The sequence below is a fragment of the Pezoporus wallicus genome, unplaced genomic scaffold (genome assembly GCF_028554395.1).
Source record: "Pezoporus wallicus isolate ANWC-B61680 ecotype Strahan unplaced genomic scaffold, APGP_CSIRO_Pwel_v1 contig_4485, whole genome shotgun sequence".
Classification (NCBI taxonomy): Eukaryota; Metazoa; Chordata; class Aves; order Psittaciformes; family Psittacidae; genus Pezoporus; species Pezoporus wallicus.
The window spans coordinates 65,811-92,630 of record NW_026641983.1 but is presented as its reverse complement, the minus strand read 5'-3'; the positions used below and the strand labels follow the sequence as shown (position 1 = coordinate 92,630).

The window sequence follows — 26,820 nt, the reverse complement described above, 5'->3', positions numbered from 1 at the left end:
CCATCCTTTAATTTATTATTCTCCACTGTACCCTAAAAATTTATATTGCTTGCAAGCTGTAGGTTGGTGCTATAAACAGTGTTCAGTCCTTCCTTGCTATCTTCCTTTCTTTGTTCACTTTCCCTGCTTTTTCTTCTCTTGTCCTCTGGAGGCCTTTACTTCTTTTAACAAGCCATTATAAAGTTACTCCCTATTTATCTACTGTTTTAGCTCACTGAGTTTATACAACTCAATGCCATTTCAAATATGTTAAGCCGTTTAGTGCCATTCTTCTTTAGTACATTGTCTTCTTTTTCTTAAATACTCCTAAGATAATGGATTGCCAATTAATTAGAAATAGTTAATCTTTGCAATAGAATAAACACTACATGTTTATGTCTCCTGGGAAGCTCCTAAACTAATTTTTATGACTGTGTTGCTAACCATTCTCACTACTTGGCAGTCTTGTCAATGGAAATAGAAGGTCACTGAGCAGATATCCATGCCATAATTTGCAGAATGTTTTCTTTGAGGAGGATGCTTCTGCACCTGCTGCCCTTCTTTTCCTTCACTGCTGTTCTGAGGCTGCACAGCCTTTATGGACACTAGTTCTGTGGGTCATGCAGATGGTTGAGCTTCACTAGCATAAAGACAGGTAAAGAACTAGCACAAACACATTCCGAGCTTCTTTTTGGTTCTGTCCTAGTTTGTTGTGTGAACCCTGGTGTGCCAGCTTAATGAAGCAAGAAGCAAAAAGGATGGAAAATGTGGCAAAGAAGATTTTTAACTACTGGTGGATACTACTATAATTGCTACTGACTCCAAATTGAAGGAAGAAAAGACAATAGGAAGAGAAGCAGACAGAAGAGAAAAGAACCCATCACTGAAATAGATATTTAGTGTGTGTTATACACAAAATAAACCTGGTTAAAATGAGCTTTAAAAAGGGTAGTTCTCAAGAAACAGTTACCATGATGCATATGCAATCATAAAGTATTTATACCTGCTGAAGTTGGTTCCTCTTCAATGGAGGCTGTGCAAAAAGGTGGTGGGGACAGGGTGAAGGTAGGGATAGGAAAAGGGAAGGGAAGATAAAGGAGAGAGAGAAAAATACAGATGAAGAAATGTATACAGTCATTGTTATTTACATTCTCTTACTACACAAGCAATAAGACATCATGAAAAACTTCATTATCATTTGATGAACTTGAGTAAGATATGCTTCACCTTAGTGGAGAACGAAGACAAAATGAGTTAGGATTTTCACTTACATTTCATTACACTTGCATTTGTAACATTACACTCTTAACCTCCCCCTCTAATTTAACTAGTAGGATAGGGCCAATAAGACAATAACAACGGCCAACAGAGGAGTTTCAGACAACTTCCCTGCAGTCAAATTCATAGCCAGAATTGTTGCAGTACTACACAGGAGCTGCTCTAAAGGTAAAGCCTCCTAAAAAATCAAATGCTGGACCCAGCTATTTGGTTAACTAATGAAAGCTGCTGTCTGATGACACAACTAAGCCAGCTGCTGATTAGCAATTAACGAGAGTCACAGTGCATATTTTCTTTTCTTTTTTCCCCTCTCTCCATCCTCCACCCCTTCTGTTTCCTTCAGTTTCTTCACAACTTGGTGCTGGCAGTAATGAATGAATGATCCTGAAATTAAGTAGTAAAGGAGAAAATGCAGTTTGGGGGTTTGGTTTTGGGTAGGATTAGGGTGGGGGCAGTTGCCCACTGGACTTTCTATTCCAGATATTTATTGTCTGAGGAAAGCAATAAAAATCTTTATCCTATAACCTTTCTCTTTTGGTGACGGATAACCATTAAATCACCTTTAGCTAACATCAGAAAGCACCTCTCACTGTACACTATTATTTGTACATTCAAAAGAAAGAAACAGATGTATGCACAGTAAAACTGTATTTTAAAGGTACATTAGTGATTTAGTTCTTTTTCTCCTTCCAGTCAGTACGTTTTATATACACATGCATCATAAAAATGGTCTTCTCACAGTCTTGCGAAGTTTTCAATGACAGAAAACGCAGCTATGAAGTGTTTCTCACCTGGATACTGTGAAAGCACTTAGAAGTCGTAGAGGACTCTCCACAAATGTGATGTAGAGACTCTCTTAAAATATTAAATACATGTATCCATACTTTTACTTTTTCTCTTTTCAGGAGTCTTTTCCACCAGCTGAAATTGAAGCTGCTGTTTGATTTCTTGTAGAATCAGTTCCATACAAACAACAGTCCTAACAGCCACAGCAAACACGGTAACTTCACGTTTGCCATGGCTGTTAAGCAGCGATGGCTTCAGAGTCTGTGCTTGGCATGGATACAGATTTCAAATATTTTCTCAAAGATCAGTGCTTGGTGAGTTGACTTCTTTGCCTTAACTATCACTCCATGTATTATGCTGGGAGAAATTAGGGACGCAAAAGGATGGTCTTCCTCTTTTTAGTGAAAGTTTGTCAGACACAAACTGCATTTAAGACCATGTACAGACATTGATTAATTCAGTACAATATTCTATATGCAACTGTATGTGACAGTTAACATAGACACATCAGTTATTCCTAATTGCAGAGTAGTATGGTGGTGTTTTGGGGGCTGTCAGATCCAATCAATAGAAAATAATGAATTACTATTTGAAGTATCAGTCAAGCATCTTGCGTCTAACTAAAGTTTCCTGAGGCAAATGGGTAATTTTTATTTATATAACTTTGTGTTCAGATAAACACTTAAGAAGGCTACATTATTAAATGAATTATCTAAAATGGCCTAAACAAGGTACTTAACAGGCTAAATCTTCTCTTTTGTAACTCTTCATTTAGTGTCTAGATGTGTATTATGAACCTAGATTGATCAATTTTGAGGTGAATATACACAGAGATCACATCAAGCTTTTAGTTTACAATAACATGTTCTTTTACTGTACAATTACCAGATTTAAGTAAAATGTGTTTGAAACAGTAGAGAATTTCAAGGCAATGAAGGAAAGAAGGGAAAAAGCCATCCTATTGTTTTTAAATTTGACTAATCAGATCCATCATTAGTTCAATAACATGACAGCTAATTCCACAAAAAAGAAACTATTTAAATCTTAAGAACAGTATCAGAAGTAAATCAGGCATGCTGTAGTTTCTCAAAGTACCAGTAACAGAGAGAACTATGCCAACGGAACAGAACATGAAAGTTAGTTAGAAGTCATTAAATTTTACAAATGCCCCAAATCTCTATTAACTGCCAAGCTCAAATGCTGCTTGCTGCTTGAGCAACAGATAATTAAAGTACTACTGACTGTACATTGAGATTGGTTTATCAAAATTGTCCAAATATACAAAGAATATTCATTCAAGGAACGGGGTTGGGTTTTTTTTTTGACTGCAATTTGAATAATAATCTTAATTATTGGAGTGAATACTAGCATCAGCAATTTACAACTGGGTTGTGTCATCACTCTGGTGATGATTGTTCCAGTGGGACCACTCTGCACTTAGGGACACATCTAAATAAAAGAGGACAGCTGAAGCTCCGCTGAAACAAATCATTCAAGTTGCAAGACAGCTATGTCAATAATGTTAGTTTTATGTTTATCTAATTAATTTTGACTATTCAATTGTTGATTTAGGCTCTTTCAGAAATAGACTGCATTAATTTTTTGTCTGAGTTAGTGAGTAATGCTTTTGTAAAATGCAAAAGACCTAGTTCTACTTGTCAATAATCTATTTCTTAACCCTGGGCAGAAATTAAATATTCATATTAAAAATATATTTGAAAATGAAATTATAAATTTGTTTGTACTTTATGCATTTTTTTTTAAATGAAGTTAACTTAATCTCTTGCTATATGTACCAGGTCTGCTTTCATCCACCGTAGCTTGATAAACCATGTTTAAAAATAAAGCCTTCCCTAAGCAACTGAATACACAAAGTATAAACTATTTTTGCTTTATCATAGTGGCTCAAATGCAGTGTCAGCACTCTGCTTTCCACTTATTAAGCAAATGCACACCAAAAATTTCTTACACAATTTTTCTCCATCAGCAGTGATTTAAACTTGAAGTTATTTAAAAAAGCTATTTATACAGTGACTCATCTCCATAGCAATTATCTGTAATTCACTCTTTATTTATTTCAGAGGGGTCAAGAGGGTACAAACTGAAACTGCCTTTCCCAACTGAGCTAGCACAAGCTGGTGACTCACTACACTGAGTGGTGGTTTAGCATCAGCCTGACTTTCTCATTCTGATTCCAGAGTGGTGAGACTTGCACAGAGGAGCCAGGTATTTGACAAAAAAGCCTCCCAAACAGTCATGAACATCCCTGAATCATGATGTGATTAACAGTACTGCATGACCTTAAACTGTAATCTACTCTGCAGCTTTAAACCATTTTCAAAATGTTTTTCTACCCCTTTTAATGTATAATTGACAAAATATAAGACATATGGCAGCCCAAACATTAGTTTTTATCTTCTTAGAGTATATCTGATGTTCACTTGAGAAAACTTAATCATGTTTTCCCTGGGGGTGAATAATGCTGTGTGACATTAGTGGTGAAAAAAAAAACCAAGACATGGGTAGTTTTGGGAACCATATTCCAGGATACATATTGTCCAACATATATCAGCTTAAGAGAAAGAATGTAAGGCAATGCTTGGATAGCATATGAATACCTATGCCTGACCTCTGATCATTTCTGTTACAATGGTAGAAGCCTTAAAAGGTCTGGGAAAAATCTGACCTTTGAAGCATAGGTAACTTGAGGGAGGCAGATTCAGTGGAACATTAGGTTTGTGTTTATATTAAAGCATGTGTTACTTTCATATTAATGTGAAAGACATTTTCTTTAATATTCAAATAAAATGTAAGACTCTTTTATATGGAATAAACTTGAATATATGGCGTTATCTCTAATGAAAAAGCTATGTAAGAGCTCTACAAAATCATCCGAATGAACCACTTGCAAACAGTAGGATACAAGAGCAGATAACATTTTTCTGAATGTAAGGTCAAAAATAAATTATATTCTGCTCAGCATGAAATCTCAGAGGACCTGCATGATACAAAGACTGACTTCCCAAAAACTCAGCATCAGTCATTAAGAATGTGATTTTAATGCTATAGAACTTTAATTGAAAATACATCTTTAGAACGTTTGTCTTCTCACCTGCTACCCATTCTACAGAATTCAGTTTATTTCTCAATAAACTGGCTCTATCTCTGGTTCTCAGCATGGCCCTTTACGCAGTATTGCCATGTCTGATGAGGTAACCCACCACTAAGCAGCAGGCTGAATCAAGCCTTGTTTCCACCAAAGCCCCCCTCCTTGCATTCAGCTTTGCCCTATCCCATTGTGTCAGGTTAAATGTGCTAAAAGACACCTCCAAGCCACAGCTCAGCTGATTAACAGTTTGTCACCAACTTCTAACAATTAACCAACTCAACCGGCTGCAACAACTGGTATAAACTATTATTGTCCCTAGCTATAAAAAGAAGGAACAAACCCTAAAAAAAACAGGTTGTTTTCATGAATCTGCTGAATCTGGAAAACGCACTTTTTATGCCAGTTGGTCAAAGATACGTCTATCAGGGTCAGTTAGAGATTTTTATCTTGCAGTTCTACAGTTAGGTCAGGTTGTTCTGTTAGTGTGTTTAATTTTAACTGTAGTACTGGGATACCAGCACATCCCTCACCATTTACAGGCCCCTGAGAATAGCAGAGCCTCCTTCTAGCCTCAGCTAAAGTTGTGTTTGCAGCCAGTACAGGAAAAATAAATTAAAAAAACATGAAAAACAAAAAAAGAAGAAAGACACCAGGCAACTCACTAGTGCATGTCAGAGATAACTCACTATGAACTGATAAAAAACTCTGCTTGGATGACAGATGTTAAATAGAAACCAAAGCCATTAATTAAGAAACCCTAGAAATAGCCTGCGCCACTCCTCATAGGTTTATATCCACTTAAACACGTAAAGACTATGAAAAACTTACTTTTTCTTCCTTTCATTATTTTATTTTAAGAAAAAAAAATCTAATCAAAAATTGGTATCAGAGCAAAATTTCATGTATTATCAAAGTCCAGAATGCTAGTGTCTTAAAATGACAGTGTTAGAAATGCCAATAAATGTAGCTAATTAATTTAATTCATTCTCACTAGTCTTCCTTTTTTTTCTCCCTAAGTATCAGAACTGGTGCTGAATGACAACGTGTTTAAATATGAAATAAAAGACTTATTTAGGTAAAATTACACATTTTGCAAAAGACAAGATTAGATAATTACTTTTGTGGTTACTGCCTTCACATTTACAACTCTCTAGAACAAGGCAGTCAGTGGAGTGCCCATCGAGCCTAGCATTTGGCAGGATGTTCTTCTTAAGAAAAAACAGTGTAAAAAGATTTAGTTTTAAAACAATTATTCAGTTTTTAGTCTGCTGCTGTTCTTGCCAAGGTTTCAAGTGCTTCCAAAGGCACAGAGTACTTTAAGCTGTAAGTCTGAAACCAGGAGTAGTCTGTCATGACTTGAAACATCACACAGTTTTACTTGCACACGCACACATGCTGCCATATGCAGTTTTGAAAAGATGTGTATGTTCCAAAAGAGCAGAGAATGTAATCAGAAAATATCCTAGAGCTTTTTTGTACCAAACCAAGTGCCCTCAAACAGCTAAGTGACTAATATCGTAGTGCTGGTTTTGAAGCTGGACAGGAGGCTGGATTAGGTCTCCCACTGCAGATGTGTAGCCAGTACTCAATCCAGGACAAATCAAAGGTACCTGGGTGCCATGCCAGGTATACCATTCCTTTGTATTATGGGCTGAAAATGTGTTTCATCTCAACTTGCAGATGCTGGAGGCTGACTGAGTGGGCAGTTTGACCTGCTTTTGAAGAACAGTTTGCTCAAAGCTGGGAAAATCCTGGCACTTGCTCTCTGTGCAAGGGTGGAGATAGGAAGGCTTTCTCTAAGGTACAAAAATTCAGGCTGAAACAAAGTGGGACTGAGATAAGGCTGAACAGGTTCTGAGCTTCACCAGCTTTTCTGCCAGAAATAAGAAGCTAAAATTACTAAAATGCTTCTTAGCAATATCCAATATCCAACATGAGGAAAGATTCAAAAGACAACAAAACCTGCTGAAAACAGAACAGAAAACAATAATTAAGACAAATAAACCGCAGCTCTAAATAGTCCAGTAACAGCAGATACTAACTTCAATTAATTAATTTTCTGCAATGCCATTGTGCATTTTCTTACCCCAGACTAACCTGTGGGGTCTCACCTACTCTGCTGCCACCAAATTACACCCAGACTGACCTGCTTGCCTTTCTGAAATACATAGTAGGAAGTTGAATGAACACACAGGAAAACCTAACAACTTTCAAACCCTAAAATTTCAAATATAAACATGTATCCTGCAGGTTTCCCAAATACCCAAATTTGTGGGTTTTGGTAAATATTCTACTATGCCAGTTGCAAAGGTTGTTCTGCTAACCCTTCTGGGGAATGAAGCTCTATAAACCAATAAACAGGCAACTTTTTTATCATCAGATGAAAAGTCTTTAGATTGCATGAAGACAAAATGAAAAGTATTCAATAGTCACTGTTTCTTAGAAAATACTCTGCAACATTTTAAGAAAAATATGCATAGGGCAAGGGGCATTCACTTCTCAGTTCAAACACCTTGTTTGATCCCTGCAGAAGAATTTCTTTTTCTTTTTTTTTTAAATCCAAGTTTACACTACTCTTTTCAGCATGACTGAGGGCCAGCACACTGCTTTACTAAGAGAATTTTCATGCAACACAACCTTCATCATGGAAAATTTGAGCTACAAATTGTACAATATGCCAAGAGGAGAATTCAAAGGACCAGATGGCAGCTAAGATGAAGGCTGTGGCATTAAGAGGAGTCCCATGCAGGGAGACACATTGCTTTACTGTGGTATGCATTTTTAACAATTTTTTAGTAACTTCAGAACAGGAAATACCCCACTATAAAGCTACATGGCATGAATCCAAGTATAGAAAAAAAAAAAAAGACATGAGTCCTGGTGCAAGAAAGGCAAAGCATGTATTTCTAAATTAATAAAAAGGTATTTTCATTGTCCAGGTAAATTCTGCAGACTGGAATACAGGCTTAAGCAATGGCTGACTTACCAGTATTCACTTTTAACTTCTTTGACTAGGTAGAAGTAAAAGAAGATCCTATTACCTTTGTAACTAATATTGGCTTTATATTTAACTTCAGTATAACTGGAAAAAAAATCTAAATATATCTGAATCCATTATTGTTCAATATTGAAAAATGTATGTTGAAAAATACGTATGACATCAATTGTGAAAAAATGTCAATAATCTCCAGCTTCAGTCAAACACTGCTCTGGAAAAAATGAATTTATCTAATGGTATCTGCAGGGGCCATATTGAACCTCGATCATTTCAAACTGAACACATCTGTTCTGCCCTAAAATACAAGTGACAAGGAAGCTTTACTTTAAACCTGGCACAGTGTGAGCAAATTACTGTGACCTAGACTGAACACACAAAGTTCTCTGCTGACAACTGTATTTCGAAGAACAGAAATGCCAAAAGAGAAACATGCTTAAATGTAGGTGTAAAACAAGACAGTTTTCTGTCTGACACTAACACGTCACTTTGCTACATGCAGCAAAACAAGGCACACAGAGAACTCTGTAATATGAGGTAAAACAACACACCTGGTGAGAAATTTCTTTATTCTCAGAAATTCTATAGTTTTCCCTTAATTTTTCATTGATACACTGCTCTTAATTTTTCAGAAAATTAAAACTTAAGTAGTCAAGGCTTTTTCTCATGAGCAAGTGAAGATAATGTACATTGATTTTTCTTTTATCTTCATCAATAAAGCCACTAGAAGTCATAAGTTTATCAGCCTCTCAAAATTCACCCCGTAAGAAGCATCTTCACAGCAGCCATCAGTCAGCATTCTGGTGCTCCTCCACACTTCCCAGTTTTCATTAGTGCAGGAGTTAGGCCTATTGATTTTGAGCTGTGAAGGGTTTTTGAAGATTTTTTTTTTTTACATACCAAGTACATAAATTTTCTGAAACCCACCTCAGCTCTACTTTCCCATATGCTCCTAAGGGCAGATTTACTCATTTTCTGTGCGCTCTCCATCTGACTCAAGAGTTCTGCATTTTCTTACAGAGGATGCTTAGCACCCTCTCCAGCGGCTGCATTTCAAAAGCAATCCCAACCAGCACCTCCTGCTGTGAGAAGTAAGAGCTGCTGGGCTCTGGCGAACTGTGTTGAAAATCTGTCCTTCATTCCTTTTGATATCCCCTCTTTTGTGCTGGAAACAGATGGCAAAACCTCTCCTTGCATTATCCCCCTCCACTTCATGTTTGATGGACTCTAAAGCACTTCTGCACACTTGCATCTCCATCGCACACCAGGGGCCATCACAAGAATGAGTATTATTATACATATAATCTGTTCTCCTCGGCATTTAAGATGTTGCAAATGCTTTCTACTTGGTTCAGGTCAGAATAACGTAAGTCAATACTTTGATCCTTGCTTTCGGATTCAGTAATGCCTTGTGTTCTTCGTAAAAAAAGGGATACAAAAATGCAGAGTGCACAGACTGTTGTATGGTGCTCTGAACTAGTGAGTACAAGATCTGTAATCTTAACTCTTATCTGCTGATGTGGCACTTATGTTTGGGCTGTCAAAGCGTTTACCATTCTGGATTACAGACACTGGACAACATTAAGTTTTTTATATTTGTCTTACAGGACCAGAGATGTTGTGGAGTTTCCCTCCCTGGAGCTACCTAAAAGCCATCTTGACATGGTCCTGGGCAACCAGCTCTAGGTGGCCTTGCTTGACAAGGTGGGGCTGGAGCACAGGACTTCCAGAAGTCCCTTTACATCTCAACCCTGCTGTGATTCCGTGAATCACAATGCATTTAAAGAACTATTAACAGAAGGGCTTTGAAATGGTAGAGAAAGAAATGTATTTCTACAGTTACTCAATTTTTTCCTCTAAGTATTTCCCACCTTGCAATCTCTTTAAATAGCTATCCAACATGCATTTTATGACATGTTGACTGTCATACTACCATTACTAAAATACATTACAATTAAAGGACTAATTACAATGACAGTGATGATAAAAATCCCTACAGCTTCCATAGTCTTCATCTCTACTATTCAGGGTAAATACATTCAAATGCCCTAAATGTATACTTCTGGGGATCTAGGAAAATGACTGGCAGACACATACGTAACTCAGAGGAGCAGAGGGAGAAGGCGGCGGAGGAGCCGAGCCCCGCGGAGGAGCCGAGCCCCGCGGAGGAGCCGAGCCCCGCGGCCGAGCCCAGCCCCGCGACGGCCGAGAGCATTCCCCGGCAGCCGCCCGCCGAGCCCCAGGAGGATGCAGGAGACCACGCAGCATTTCCCAGCAAGGCAGAGGAGGAAGAGCTGGACTCAGGAAAAGAGAAGCCGGTGGTGGGAGAGCCGGCAAGCACAGCAGCTACACCAGCCCCAGTGACAAGTACAGCAGCATCAACTGAGAGTTCTGAAGGCTCTGAATGGCCTTTGGGTATCCTTGGGACCTGCCTGCTGATTGTGATGGGGATCAGCATGTTGGCACACGTACACACTGTGTGCTACCCACAACCATTTTGTCTGATCCCGAAATTTAAGCAGAGTCGGGTTTGGGTCTTGTCTGGGGTTAGATGAGGATATAGTAGGACCAGGAGATTTTCCCCAAGGCTGAACAGTCATGAGTGGCAGGGTGTGTGGGACAGTATGGGCAAGTATCTAGTCCACTGGGCCCCTCCAGTGCTTTGGAAGCGTCGGAGATGGAAGGCAGCTGTATGGAGTCCCCAGCAACAAGCTGCAGAAACTGCTGAAGGGGACAGTGAATTATTTTGAGCCTGGTGGGCCCATGGCACTTCAGGCCATCAGAGCAGAGATGCAACACAGAGATGGACTCATGATCGAGGGGTGGACTTAACAATGGACACTATTGCCCAGGTTATTCATGAGTGTGAACACTGCACACAGTCTCTCCTGCTCTGGAAGACTGTTACAAGAGATGGAACCTGACATCATGGACCAGATGGACACAGCAGCTTTATAGCTACTGGTCCATGCACTTAGATAAGAGATAAGAGTGATGGTATATTGAAAATGTGGGATCTGAGCATGACGTGAATGGTATGGAATAAGGGGTGGATAATGTCCTGGGTTCAGCAGTAGCAGTCATTTTTCCCCTTCTTGGTAGCTGATGCAGTGCTGTGTTTTGACTTTCGGCCTGGGAACAGAGCTGATAGTGATGTTTTGGTTTGGCCAAGGACTTTGTGAGCCTCATGCTCTGCCAGGGAGGAGGGGAAACCAGGAGGAAGCAGAGACAGGACACCTGACCCAAACTGACCAAAGAGGTATTCCATACCACAGCACGTCATGCCCAGGATGTAACTGGGAGTTAGCCGGAAGGGCTGGGAGTCTGCAGGGTTGGAGGAGGTATCAGTCGGTGCTTGGTTGGGCTTGGGGGGTGAGTTATCGGTTGGCTGGTGCTGAGGTGTTGTACTCTCTTCCCTTGTTATTTCCTTTATCATTATTATCACTGGTGGTAGCAGTAGTGATTTGTGTTATACCTTAGTTACTAAACTGTTCTTATCTCAACCTGTGGGAGTTGCATTCTTTTCGATTCTCCTCTCCGTCCCTCCGAGAGCAGGGGGAGGGCAAGAAAAGGGGGGGAAGTGAGCGAACGAATTACCTGACTGGGTTTAAACCACGACAGGCCCTCATGGCATTTTCCAGTTAATATTCATATAAAAACAAAAAGATCACATTTTAAAGATGGTCAATCTGAATGCCTATAATGCTAACAGATGCAGCTTTGATACACTGGGAATTGCTCAACTTCATACAGCATCATTAATGTCGATGCAAAATATTATCTAATACCAGTACCTAATTAACAAATAACAAAGTAAACTCGAAATAACTTCAATTGAAAAAACTTGAAATAACATGAAAGACCAAAATCAATTCCACAATATTTTGTCAAACAAAACTCATTTTTTTCCCCTCCAACTCCCTTTTTTTCACTAGGAATTTTATGACTTCACTGATCAGAAAACAAACCTCTTAAGGAAATTTCTTAGTATATTAAATCTGAAATTAAACCATGTATTTTAAAGTCTGTGTTAATTACTACGTACTGCATTCTATGAGAAGTTTCTACATCAAAGATTATTATGACTAAATACAAGATATATTCAAGAAATAGATAAAAAAATAGTGTTCATGAAATATTCATATGTTGAGCAAATTATTTAGCTTCATAAATATTCTGTGTTTTAACCTAGTGAATTTTAGCTGTGACTCTGCATTAAAAGTATAAAATGACACACTATATATGTAAAAAAATACACACATATGTATATACATACATACATGCCTTCCTACTGCAGGCTGATAGATCAAAACACCCAGCTGCTATCTCTAGTACAGTCAACATTTGAATTTCCTTCACTTATGTATCATATTATTGATTCTTTGCACCACGAAAAGGTCTTTACATGAGATCCATTTTACAAATGTGGAATAAAGCAATCAAATACACATCTGCATTACCTTCCACTGGCTGTGCCTCTTATTACTGTACTAGCTTGTATTTTGAGAATTTTTTAAATGACTCCACACACCAATAATGGACAATTCAGACCTGTACAATGCAGATAGAAATTTCACTGAAATCACTGGAGTTCAGTCTAGCCAGAACAAAATCTAAGTTTACACCTTCAGGATAATTAATTCCTCTGTAATTAGGTCAAGCTTTCCCAGTAGAAAGTGATCATGTAAATTTTGCTACCATTTTGCCATGACAAATATACACCTCAGTGAGTGAGGAGCTTCCTGAGGTTCTGTTTTCCAAAATACATTATAGTGCAAAAATCTTCAACCTTAACTCCATGTGGCCTCACAAGCCCGGGGAAGGTCAGTAGTTGCCCATGTGTGTGGTTGTGGTGGATCAAGGTGCTCAATGGGGTAACAGGAGAGAGACTTTATTTTTCATACTGGTACAAGATTCTGTGCTCTTCAAGATAATTTAAGGAGCCTTCTTTTCCTTCAGGTAGTCTAATACCTGATTTATCAGGCAACTTAAAAAGTGACAATCACTTTGGTGGATAGAGCAACTTGGTAAAAACTAAGGAATTGCAGACTTTGTTTGTTTCCTAATAACATTAAAGAGGAAACATGCTAATGGTAAATCCATGTTATCTGTAACAACTGAACAGTAAACTGAACACTGTTTTCCATACAGTTTTTTCTGCACTGCAATAGGGATATTGGGGTTTTTCACTTTAAAGCCCAAACTCCTTTTCAAAAACACTGCTGACGGAAATCTTGCAGATTAATTACTTTCTTTTACTTGATATAAACTTGTTTCATTTTTTTTCTATGTGTTGTGTACATCTTCAAACATGATAATCCATGAATATCCCAAACCATTTGGATTACCATTGCGGCTTGGGGCTTTGTTTCCAACCTATGATACTAGTGGCACTGTTTAGTTTGTTCATGTATCAAGCTTTTCCCAGCTCTCCAAAACATGATAATGAACAAGTTTCTCATGAGCCTTTCAAAAGAATACCCCATACATGTCCTGTGGTCTGCATCACCTCTTTCAAGTATGAGACTGTTATCTACTGCTTTTCAATAAAATTACCTTTATAGGTTGCCACCAACTCGTATAATTACCATAGGTTGCTTTTTCCATTATCTGTTCAGTAAGAATGCTATTGCCATAACGCCAGTTGTACTTGGTGGTATGCTAACCAAGGATACATCTGGACTCACAGAGTCCATGTTCAGGGCACACTTCCCAAAAATGTTTTGAAGAATAATTCAGAAGAACTTAACTGTTTCTCATCCAGTTTTGTTCAAGGCACACTATGTTAGAGAACAGGCAGTACTAGTATTTGTTTTTAAATAACTACTGTAGTTGTCCAGGATAAAAAGCAGAACCCTCATTTCATCCCTGACACCAAAATGCTGATCAGTTCTGGTGTATTTCAAAACACTATGGGGTTTCATACTTCTCACCCTTTCACTCATCAACATTATTACTGGAATATTTTTGAGAAACACTATTTCTATATTCAGCTTCATTCTGTGTGCTCATCACACTGAATTACACGATCTTACACCTTGTTTAAATGTACACACCCTCACTCTCCTCCTCTGTCAAGTCAGGACCACTGCTGATGCTATGCCTTGTACACCTTGCTATACTGCAGTTGCATATATGACAATGATTCTGCTGCATGATTGCATGCCTGACTAATATATTTCCTTGCTCCATCCTTTCTCACCATCAATCTGTATTTACCCACAGATCAAATAATTATTTTGCTGTGTGTCATACAGTCCATTTTCTATAATTTCACCCAATATTTTTTAGGAGTAAATATTACAGTAAATGAAACTCCTGGATATAAAGAAATAAAAAAAAACTTAAAAAAAAATCTTAGTTTGATTCTTCTTATAACATTGCTTATAACACTGCTTAAACAGATTAGGATTAAAGTATACAGTCCTTGTGCCTACATTTCAGCAAAGAGTCAAAAATACCAAAGAAATGTTACCAGAACAAGAAACACTGGAAATAATCAGAAATAAGACTTAGAAAATTCAGTTACTCGGGTGATGGAAACACGGGGAGCACCTGACTATTTACATACTGAGAATAAATCTGATGCTAAAGATTTAACGATATATTGTACCACAATGTCAGTCAAGTAAACAGTGAGAAAAAAAAATTACCTGAAATATGCATAATCAAAACAATGGCATTTTCCAGCTACTGCTGGCGAAGAGATTGCCAACTACATCAGCCGGGTTTCTGTCACCTCATCAAATTCCATAATCTAAACCCCACTCTTCTTTCTGTGCCTATTACATTTGAAAGCTTCCTGAAAAATGCAAAGCTTTAGCCTGACTCTTTGGACTTCATGCAGCAATATTTGGGTGTGATGACACACCCTGATATATAGGAGGTCACACTGTATTTCTTAATGGTCTGTTCTGGTCCAAACACTGAAAAATCCTCAGAACCAAAAAAAACCACCAAAATTAAAAGTACTGTGAATGCTCTTCAGTTCTTTGGAAAATGCTCAAATCAGCTGCTAAATGCACTCTTTTATAAGTGCAGTTACACAAATCACGTATTGTGATTTTCTTGTACGATCCCGTAAGCTTAGCACATTTTCCTACATTCCTTGAAGCACGGCACCTGTATTCTCAGCTTCTCTGACTCCAATCTGACCCTGACAAAGGGTCTGAGGACCCTTCTCCAAGTTCTCCAATACCGTCTGAACTGCCAAATAGTGTAAATGTGTAGCCCTACAGATGATATAGTTCTACAGATCACACATGCTATTTAGGAATCAGCAAAACTCAGTTTTCCTGAAGTCTCACTTGAACTGTGGAATAAGTTTCTTTCCCTTCTCTTGTGCTTCTCAGCTGCTTTGCTAGACTGCTATGACTACTTGATTTAATCAAGCTCCCTTCATTGTTCTCACCAGGTAGGCTGTTGTCATTATGTGTCACTCTTGTTTTCTACTAATGACACTTTCTTTGCTGCTCTAATTCTCACCAGACAGGCCACTTTGTTTGAGTTCCATGCTCTAGGAAAAAAATGATGTGTTTATAAACCTAAATTGTCTCCTTCCTATGCAAATACAGTAGTGAAGACTATAAAATAAAGGTACAAAGAAACTAAACTTTTAAAGTCATGCCTTCAAGTCCTATCTCCTTTCCCACTAAACCAGCAGATTCCAGGAGTACCTGTTCCACCAAGCTAAAAGATTTCAGCATAGAAAAGGTAGCTTTCTCCTTAGGAGGACCAAAGGCATTTGGTAACATCACGTTTCACAGGACGATCAGCCCTATAGAGCTGAAGAAGACAAGAAAACTTTGCAAAGGAAGGCAAATGGTAGCCAACAAATAGGGCTGTGATTTAGGGATGACAAATCAAAGAACAACAGCTACAAAGAAGAACAGCTACAATGGACCATTTTTGAATGCACATGGCTCCTGAGAAACACGGATACAATGATGTTTATTACAAAGTATGAAATTAGATTCAGTGGCAAAATGAATTATAAAAAAAAATTACCATTTAATTAAATTCTGATTAAGCAGATTATTGCAGTTTTAATACTTATTTTTCTAAACACGGGTCAGATATTTCTCTAAAAGTATTACCATCAGTTTGATTTCAGCAAAGCCAGACAAGAACTGTGTAATTTAATTCTTTCTGTATTAAACTGTAAGATCCATGAAAGAAATGCTTAACACATCCCAATTCTAAATGGTATCAGGACTCATATCCTGCTTGTTTAATATTCATATTCCTTATTTATGAAACTTTATTCCATGGTCTTCAGAAATTCATATATTCAGCTGCAATGCTTGAAACATAATTAATCTACTTCATTTTGGATTGCTCAGGTCTCTTCTTCTACCCTGACAGAGTAAGTGATGAACATACTGATATTTGGAAGTATACACAACTTGCATTTAAATTGATATATAATTGCTTTGTTTATTCTGCACTGATCAGGGTCTGTTGTTTCAATATAACTGAGACTGATCCCAATGACACCGCTAGTGAGGACAAAGTTTGTTGCTGACTTAGGCTAATGTATTGCTCAGCTGAGTTTATGACTTCTGCAGATGTTTCTTATTTCATGCCAGCAAAAGCAGAAGCTGAAATTAAACATTTTCTTTTTATGACCATTACAGTTCCCCTTATAAATTATAGCCTATTCAGTAATATTTTTGAATAAATCGAATGACACTGACAATGCAGTTTTCCTATCTGCAAAAATTAATCATAGAAGACCAAACTCCAGCCTCATTAGACTGTTCATAATGAATAATGTAACTCACGATTAAAAAGTTGACCTGACTAAGAGAGAGATGAAAGTAATAAGAATTTCTAACCAAGACATACCTCTCTCTCACTCAGCTACAGTACATTTGTACTTACACACGTTGGCATGTCTCTGTCTTCATATTACTTCCGAGCCTTACTGTCCTCCATCTCACACGTTGAGAAAAACAGGGCTGTAACAACTTCTCAGGACCTTTGCTCAGGCGTATCTATGTAGTTAATAATCCATACTAATGATGATACCTGTCTTTGCCACAGTAGGAATGTTATTAGTTCATACTATCTCAACAGCAGAAAGTAGTAGAAGGACTCATCTACCACAAAAACACAGGTTTTATGTGAACTAAACATAAAAAGTGGTTTTCAATATCTGAAGGTGATATGGTTTGGGTTTTATGATGCTTTTTAAATAACATTAATAATTAGACAAGTATCTGCTCCACTGATCCCCAAAACACTGATATTTGTACACATATAAGTATTTGTTCTCATTGAGAATCTCATTTTCACCTTAATTAAACGCAACTTGTTGGTTTGTGCATAAACATCTTGGAACTGAACATTTCACCCTTCCAAAACCTCTAAGCACTGCAACAAGTGAATAAAATAAAAAAAATAAGCACTTTTTAATGAATGCATATATTATGATAATGTTAGAGAAGAACTGAACATAAAAGATCTCAGTTCTCCTGTTCTGGTATATTTTTAATGATGTATTACCTTTTCCTTAGGTGCACAACTTCTTGTCACTAACCTTTCATTGCATCTCATGCCACGTCATTTCTGGGATCAACATTTCTCTTTGTCCATCTGACATACTGTCAAAACTCGATACTTTCACCACATCTTGGTAAAAAAACCTGGTGACACTCACTAGCAAAACACTCAATGGCAAACGGTATTTGGATGTTGCAACTCAGTAACTTTGCAGACCCTTTTTTGGCCTCCCCAGTGCAATCACCAAGTGTCCCTCTTCTGTCATTTCTCAAGAAATGGGACAATGTGTCAAGCTGTCAGAGGCCACAACACCAGTTCAGTAGCTAACATAGTCTAATTTTGCTTACAACTTCAATCCTTATGAGTTACAGCAAGAAATACAAGTATTTCATAGAATCACAGAATCTTAGAATAGTTAAGGCTGGAAAGGACCTTACAATCATTTAGTTCCAACCCCCCTGCCAACACAACAGCAGCAACACCTTACACTAGACCATGTCGCCCAAAGCGCTGTAACTCTGTCCAACCTGGCCTTGAACACTGCCAAGGATGGGCATTTACCACTTCTTCGGGCAACCTATTTCCAGTGCCTCACCATGCTTACAGTAAAGGACTTCTTCATTACATCTAATCTAAACTTCCCCTGTTTAAGTTTTAACCTGTTACCCCTTGTCCTATCACTACAGTCCCTAGAGAAGAGTCCCTCCCCAGCATCCTTAGAGGCCCCCTTCAGATACTGGAAGGCTGCTATGAGGTCTCCACACAGCCTTCTCTTCTCCAAGCTGAACAGCCCCAACTTTCACAGCCTATCTTCATACGGGAGATACTCCAGTCCCCTGATCATCCTCGTGGCCCTTCTCTGGACTTGTTCCAACAGTTCCATGTCCTTTTTATGTTGAGGACACCAGAACTGCACACAGTACTCCAAGTGAGGTCTCACAAGAGCAGAGTAGAGGGGCAGGATCACCTCCATCGACCTGCTCGTCACACTCCTTTTGATGGAGCCCAGGATACGGTTGGCTTTCTGGGCTGCGAGCACACACTTCTTGCTCATGTTTATTTTCTCATCAACCAACACCCCCAAGTCCTTCTCCGCAGGGCTGCTCTGAATCTCTTCTCTGCCCAACCTGTAGCTGTGCCTGGGATTGCTCCGACCCAGGTGTAGGACCTTGCACTTGGCATGGTTAAACTTCATAAGGTTGGCATCAGCCTACCTCACAAGCATGTCAAGGTCCCTCTGGATGGCATTCCTTCCCTCCAGTGTATCAACCCAACTACACAGCTAGGTGTCATTGGCAAACTTGCTGAGGGCGCACTCAATCTCACTGTCCATGTCACCGACAAAGATGTTAAACAAGACTGGTCCCAACACCGATCCCTGAGGGACACCACTCGTTACTGGTCCCCAGCTGGACATTGAGCCATTGACCACAACTGTTTGCTTGTGGCCATCCAGCCAGTTCTTTATCCACCGAGTGGTCCATCCATCAAATTGATGTCTCTCCAATTTAGAGACAAGGATGTTATGCGGGACAGTGTTGAACGCTTTGCACAAGTCCAGGTAGATGACGTCAACTGCTCTACCCCTGTCCATCAGCTCCGCAGCCCCATCATAGAAGGCCACCAAATAGGTCAAGCAGGATTTCCCCTTAGTGAAGCCATGCTGGCTGTCACAAAGCACCTTGTCAGCTCTCCTGATAGCTTCTGGAGGGGGCCTATGTTGTCCCTAGTCTGTCTTTTATTTGCTACATACCTATGGAAACCCTTCCTGTTATCCTGAACATCCCCAGCCAAGTTTAATTCTAACTGGGCCTTAGCTCTCCTAACCTGGTCCATAGCTTCCCAGACAACATCTCTATTCTTCCCAGGCCACCTGTCCTTGCTTTGAACCTTTATAAGCCTCTTTTTTCCTTCAAATTTTCCTCAACAGCTCCTTATCCACCCATGGAGGCCTCCTGGCCCTCCTGCTGCACTTCCTTCTAGTTGGGATGAAACACTCCAGCATACTTCCAAGCATTTAACAATCCCTCTTCTGCTCAATAGCCATAGTTCAGTAACCTTGTGTTGAGGGTAAACTCCTTCTTTGAATCAAAGAATCATGTAATTTTTCAGTTGGAAAGGACCTTAAAGCTCATCCAGTTCCAACCCCACTACCATGGCCAGGGACACCTTCCACTAGACCAAGCTGCTCAAAGCCCCATCCAACCTGGCCTTCAGAACTGCTAGGGATGAGGCAGCCACAGCTTCTCTGGGCACCCTGTGCCAGGGCCTCACCACCCTCACAGGGAAGAACCTCTGCCTAAGATCTAGTACCTTGGACTTCCCTTCTGGAACACAGACATTGTTCTTGATACTATCTTCCTGAGCGAGGGATGTTACACAGCATAAATAGCTGCAACTTGTACTTCTTTTTGTTGGGTAAAAAGGAGTAAGAAATGCATTACCCAGATGACAGTTACACATCTCTCTGCTGTGTGTTATACTGTATATTTTTGTGGATGCACTGATGGGTCCACATCATGATGAGGGAAGGAAAGAAATGTACACAAATTAAATGTTCAAGGCCAGGCTGGATGGGGCTTGGAGCAACCTGATCCTTTGGAAGCTGTCCTTGCCCATGGTGGGGGGATTGGAATTAGATGAGCTTTAAGGCCCCTTTCACCCAAACCACTCAATGAGTCTATGATTCCATGATTCCATTAAATGCAGTATGTGAAGCATCTCCATGCAGACCAGAAGTCGGAGCATTTGTGCCCCCTTCTCTATGTAGAAAATGCTTCTGGGGCAAAATTCCAGACTATTCTGAGCACTCCATCAGTCTGTTAGGAAGAAGGAAGGGAGTTAAGCATAGGATATTAGAGTTTTATACATATGTAGAGATAAACAAAGAAAATTATATATGCATGTCTTGTACCCATATATTTGATAAAAACAATAAAACCTTACATTCATCCATGCATATTTGAATTAGGTATTTGTCAAAAGCACAGAGCAGGAGAGTGCAACCATGCATATTTGCACCAATTATGCATGAAGAGATGCAGAAGCTGAACAGCATCATAAATACTTAGGAAGCTGAAGTGTGGCTTCTCCAAATCATGTAGCTTGAACTCTGCTTCGCCCTTTCTAGTTTCAGAGACAAAGTCAAGATCATGTCCAAGTAAAACCCTTTGTACATGCTTTTCTAGACTTCAGAACTGCCTGGTTTACAGTGGAATCAGTCCAGTGCGTAATTCAAAATGAAGATTGTATAAATGACAGGAGAGTTTGTACCTCAAATTATTATTCTGGTATTATAACCAGAGAGGACCAGCTGAAAATATTAATTTTAGTATCTTCTTTTTTAATATAGGAAATAATAAATTGACTGTCCTAACTCATGGTACAATGGCAATTCTCAGGCAGGTGTTCAGCTCCAGTAATACATCTGAAATATTAATTCTGCAACTGTAATTCAGCAAAGAATCTCAAGCCTTAATCATTTTGATCATTAATATTATATTATAAATATTACTTAATTATTATTAATCATTTTATATCATCACTAAATTGAGAAACCTGTATACCTATAATACAACATGAAAAACTCCTAGCTTCATATAGGCAGCATTTCACTTGAATTCTTATAATCCATTCTGGGGCCAAATCAAAAAGAAAAATTATGCCAACTTGTCTTGCCAGTAAATAGCTGAAGTGTGAAACTGCTCCTGAGGAACACCTAGTGCTACACTGGAATGGCTGTAATTCTCCCCATGTTGTGCCAAGATCCAACAGCTATGGGTTCAAGTAGGGTCTTTCTACCCCCCAGAACAATGATCCCAGATAATTCACCAGGTAAATGAAGGAAGAGGAGAGGAACCAGTCAGTGTCCTTCAGCCTGGTTATTAACAGCTGACCTGAGCTTGTACAGCTCAGGCATGTCCAGCTAAATAGCAAGAGATACAAACAAAAAGCTGACCTTGCCCTGACATGAGGTGAGGATGGTGAGACACCCTTCAGATGGCTGTTTGTGAGCCAACTGGAGTTGGGATATAGCAGCAACATTTCAGTTCATTCATTATCCAGATTACCCCAATATCGCATTAACTTACACCCAAGGGCTATCAAATCATAGAATCATAGACTAGTTAGGGTTGGAAAGGACCTTAAGATCAGCTAGTTCCAACCCCCCTGCCATGGGCAGGGACACCTTATGCGAAATCATATCACCCAAGGCCTCGTCCAACCTGGTCTTGAACGCTGCCAGGGATGGAGCATTCACAATCTCCCTGGGCAACACATTCCAGTGCCTCACCACCTAACAGGAAACAATTTCCTTCTTATATCCAATCTAAACTTCCCCTGTTTAAGTTTTAACCCATTACCCCTTGTCCTATCACTACAGTCCCTAATGAACAGTGCATCTCCAGCATCCCTATGGAAGTATTTCTCTGAGAACTGATAGGATATTTTTCTTTACCTTATTTTCACTGCTAATTTTCATGGAAGTTCAACAATGAACTTTGGTATTTGAAATTCTGATTCCCATTTTATTGGATTACCTAGGATAATTCCCCTGTTTTCTTTACTCCTTGCAATAAAACCTGCATTTATTTAGTGGCCTAATAGGAAAAACTTTCAACCATAAACTTATTAGGAAGCGCCTGTAATTGCATCTATATTGAAAAAAGCACCAATAAATAAACAAAAATAACCTAAATCAACAATAAACCAAAACAATTAAGAGCTAAACCATATAGTTATTCCCCTTACCCAGGTAAAATTATATTCTGTCAGTGCTGAGAAAAGTAACATCAACATCTCATGTGGTGTATACCAGCACATTTCTTCTGGATTAAGAGTTGTGTCCACTTCCACCAACAGTTCTCAGCCTCTAACATGCTCAAGAACAAAGTATATTTGCTTCAGTTTAAAATCTTAACAAGTTTATTTAGTATTCTGGAACTGCACAGAGAAAATGGTAAGAGAGTGGAGCAGATACATTATTCCACACTGTTTAAACATTTCAGAGACTTTTGCATCTGGAATGGAGTGCTGAACAGCAAAAATCAGATCTTGCACCCTTAAGCAAATACCTTAACAGAGATTTTAAATAAAAAGGCAATAAACATACAAATGCATCAGATCACAAAGAATTACAGAGAGAAAAATTTCTCAGCTATGAATAGCAACTTTTCCCAGTTAATGATTAAATGATTCTCTGGATGATTAAATTCATCCAGAGAAACATTTGGGTACATTTCTACTTTTGAGCATAAGTATATTTATTACTGAAGAAAAAGGGTTTATGAACTGAAACTCTTTACAGTATCAAAAAACCCCACCCAAATTAATTATTTTAAATACAAGTGAAACATACAAAGGGAGAAAAACGCAATTCCAAATAATAATAGATTTTGTTCTTCTTAATATAATGTTTTGAAAAAAACATCTGGAAAATAACTTAGAGGGGAAAGAAAAAACAGTAATGTCCATCTGTCTCTGGGTTTCAATATTCACTTTTTTATTTTCTTTCTTTTACTCTGGAACTGCACTGCATTTAGAACTTTCATTAACTGGAACACCACCAGGTTTTCAAACTGATTGTTTTTGCTTAAGAAGTCCAAAGTATTCTAATCTGAATTTCCTAGGATGCCAGAATCATCATCTCATAAAAGAACAATTTGCCTTTTCAGCTAAAGAATCAGCTTCCTTCTGGCATTTTTATTTTAGTAAGCTGTTTCCATACTGTTGAGTCACATCCTTCTGCATAAAAATCCAGGAGCACGCAATATTCTATAAAACCGGAACACAGACAGAAGCATAACTTTGAGAACATTTATTTCTTAAGTCTGAATTTCATGAGAAATTAGGTTGTCTGGTCTCTTCAAAAACTTCAAACTACTCAACATTAGCCAAGAAACTAAAGGAATAAGAAAGGAGTCTGTAAAGCTATCACCCCATTTTTAGCAAAAGAGAAGAGTTATTAACTCATGAACCTTACTAATAATCCTTAATGACTGGTATATATTAAAAGTTTAACAAGTTCTGCAATTCTTCATTTTGTAAGAATCAGAAAAGAACATACAGATCTCTGATTTTATATTTGGTAAAGTGTCCTGGGTTCAGCAGCAGCAGTCATTTCTCTCCTTCTTAATAGCTGGTGCAGTGCTGTGCTTTTGACTTTCAGCCTGGGAACAGCGCTGACAACATCAATGTTTTCAGTTACTGCTCGAATGTTTAGTCTGACCAAGGACTTTCCGAGTCTCATGCTCTGCCAGGGAGGAGGGGAAGCCGGGAGGAAGCAGAGACAGGACACCTGACCCAAACTAGCCAAAGAGGTATTCCATACCACAGCACGTCATGCCCAGGATGTAAACTGGGAGCTACCCAGAAAGGCTAGCTCACTGCTCAGTCGGGCTGGGTATTGATGGGTCATATTGCATTCTCTCCCCTTGTTCTTTCCCTTACCATTATTATTATTGGTGGTAGCAGTAGTGGGTTTGTGTTATACCTTAGTTACTGGACTGTTCTTACCTCAACCCATGGGAGTTATATTCTTTCAATTCTCCTCCCCGTCTCTCCAGGAGTTGGGGGGGGGGGGGAGGAAGTGGGGGAGTCAGCGAGCGGCTGCGTGGGTCTGAGTTACTGACTATACTTAAATCACGACAGAAAGATAATGGCATACATACAAAAATTATCCAACACAAGGAACTCTCCTCAGGGTACTAACAATCTACTGCAATTTTAAAAATAAGGTATGTATGGTTTACATGTTTTTTAAAACACAATTAAAAATAAAGGTCTTTTAAAAAAGTGGCAACAGATGTAGAACGAAGGAGTCCAGGACACGGACACTGAATAACAAAGCTAACATAATGCAGAATTAAATAATAACATAATATTCAATTATAATTGCAATTAATTGTATAATATTCATGCTAAACAACTTAGCAGCAATGTCAGCAAGTCTCATAGGCACCTGGACTATTTCAGAGGTACTAATGAATGTGAAATGTATATAAAGTTTATTTCATTTAGGGGCTGCATATAGATGTAAGATCATTCAGACCCTTCAACCATGCATAAAAACGGTAGAGAAAGGGATGGAAAACAGGATCTTGAGGCAGTGTCTTCCAGCTTCTTGAGTGGCTGCACCAAAGGAACAAGCAGTTTCTTGGACAACTCAGATGTTAATTAATAACCAGACGCTGACATTTTACAGCCAGGAAACAATGACAGCACAAAGACAGTTGGTGTCTGTCACGTTGTGGGGCATTCTGTCACAGGAAATAGTTCATTTGTCTGCAGAAAAGTTATCATCAGGGAAATAAAATTTAATCCAAAGTCCCTTAAAATTGCATTGCAGAGACATAGCATTCACTCCCAGAACAGTGGCAGCATCATATTCAGAAAAGGAAAATGGAAAACAAACCAACCTTAACTTCCTGAACTAGTTCTGCTCACCTTATCTCATGACAAAGAAACATACTTAGCCCCCAGAACAGCGCTTTCAGGTTATGCCAGTGTAGCCTTTACTTATTTATCAACAAACCAAATAGCATGCAGATTTACGCTGTGACAGTTTCAATGAGACATCTGCAGCAGCAACGCCGCTGGCATTGCCCCTCTGCCTGAAGTTGGTGTCCTGCAGTACAGCTGGCAGAAGCAACATGTGTGAGCACTACTCAGCTGTCACAGACTGAAGGTTGTCAGCGTAACCCAGGCTGATGAATCACAGACATGGATGTATGATATGAAATACCCAGAGGGTCATAGTGCTTTCAAGTACTTTGGCTGTCAGCAGAAGTAATGCAGACAGAGCCTTCAGATAAGAGATACTGTCACAGAACCTTCAATTTTTGTGTATTTTCCTGATTGAACAGAATAAAAGACACAGCCATCTCTTCTCTAAGTCAGTGCTTTTCTGTGTCTTTTACATTCCTAATCTAACTGCTGCAACTCCCAAGTAAGAGATAGAAAATGTACCTATTTCAGCAGTAGTGTCTACTTAGTGTTTTGCTCTACCATACATACTTTTATACCTTCTTTGGGATAATGTGAGAGCTTGGTCAACTTGCAGGTCTTCTGCTTCATTGAAAACAGTGGGATGGCCTGTGACACAATGAACTCTCTATCAGCTTTTCCCCTGCACTTTGATTTTACCCTTAAGTTTTCTTAAGATGAAGGTTTGACCTGACCTGACCTTTTGAAACTACCACTCATATTTACGTTTACTCTGAGCCAAATGCACATCACAAAACTTCACTACATTTGACTTGCACTATATGTACTCATATAATGAATAATTGCAACCTCCAGCTGGATATTTGCTTTAAAATTCAAACACGTGATTACTACGTGTTACTCTGGTTTCTCCTATAGTGTTTCTGTAATTTCACTTGTTTAAGTACTCTTTAGTCTGGACCTCAGCATACAACTATGAGAAACCAAGGTTTAAATGGTCATTGATCAGCAGAAAGATATATAGAAATATCCAATTACATTGATCTTTGAGAAACGTTGGTAATTTTAAGCACAACTATGATCTTTACTTTTTGTGAAGTACAGCACTAACTTTTCTGCGTGATTATGTTCTGCAAATACACTTGCCAGATACTGGTTTAACTGTTAATTATGACACAGTTATCTATGATGCAGAGAGAAGGTTAAGAAACCAACAATGAACAATGCAATGACCACAGCACTACACGAAATGTTGTAGACACAGTCACTGGTTGGCCTGCCACAGACTATCAGGATACTCAGACAATTATTTCAGCATTTGAAGTTTGCACTTACCAACCTCCACAACGTTAGAGCAATTGGGGTCTGAGAAGCCTTCAGGACACTCGCACGAGTAGAAGTCATCATTCAGCCCTGACAGACAGATGCCACCATTTTTGCATGGGTTGGAGTCACATGCATCTCCTATGGAGTGAAAGAGAGATTCCTTTACGAAACTCTCAAAAAGTTATGCACAAGCTACAAGTATGGCAAATGGCTGATAACCAAGAACAGAAAGGAATGACTAGCTCTATGTCTTTTGGATACCTTTTGGCTAATTTCATTTTGTATTTATTTAACAGCAAACCTCTGTGTAATTAATCATCTTCCACTAGCCTTTTGCTCCACAAAATATGAAACTTTCAGATGCACTGACAGCTATTTACTTGTAAAACCTAACAAA

The 26,820-nt window shown here is 38.8% G+C and overlaps 1 protein-coding gene across 1 annotated transcript in view; it reads right to left on the bottom strand.

The window, feature by feature from the left end:
• EDIL3 (EGF like repeats and discoidin domains 3) overlaps positions 1 to 26,561 on the bottom strand; it is a gene marked incomplete at its 5' end in the record, with an annotated part of 188,367 nt that extends 161,806 nt beyond the window's left edge. Inside the window, 2 exons of the mRNA XM_057426408.1 lie at positions 983 to 1,012; positions 26,433 to 26,561. Coding sequence (XP_057282391.1) covers positions 983 to 1,012; positions 26,433 to 26,561 — 159 coding nt within the window. The remainder of the gene's footprint in view (positions 1 to 982; positions 1,013 to 26,432) is intronic.
• Between the last annotated feature and the right edge of the window lie 259 nt (positions 26,562 to 26,820).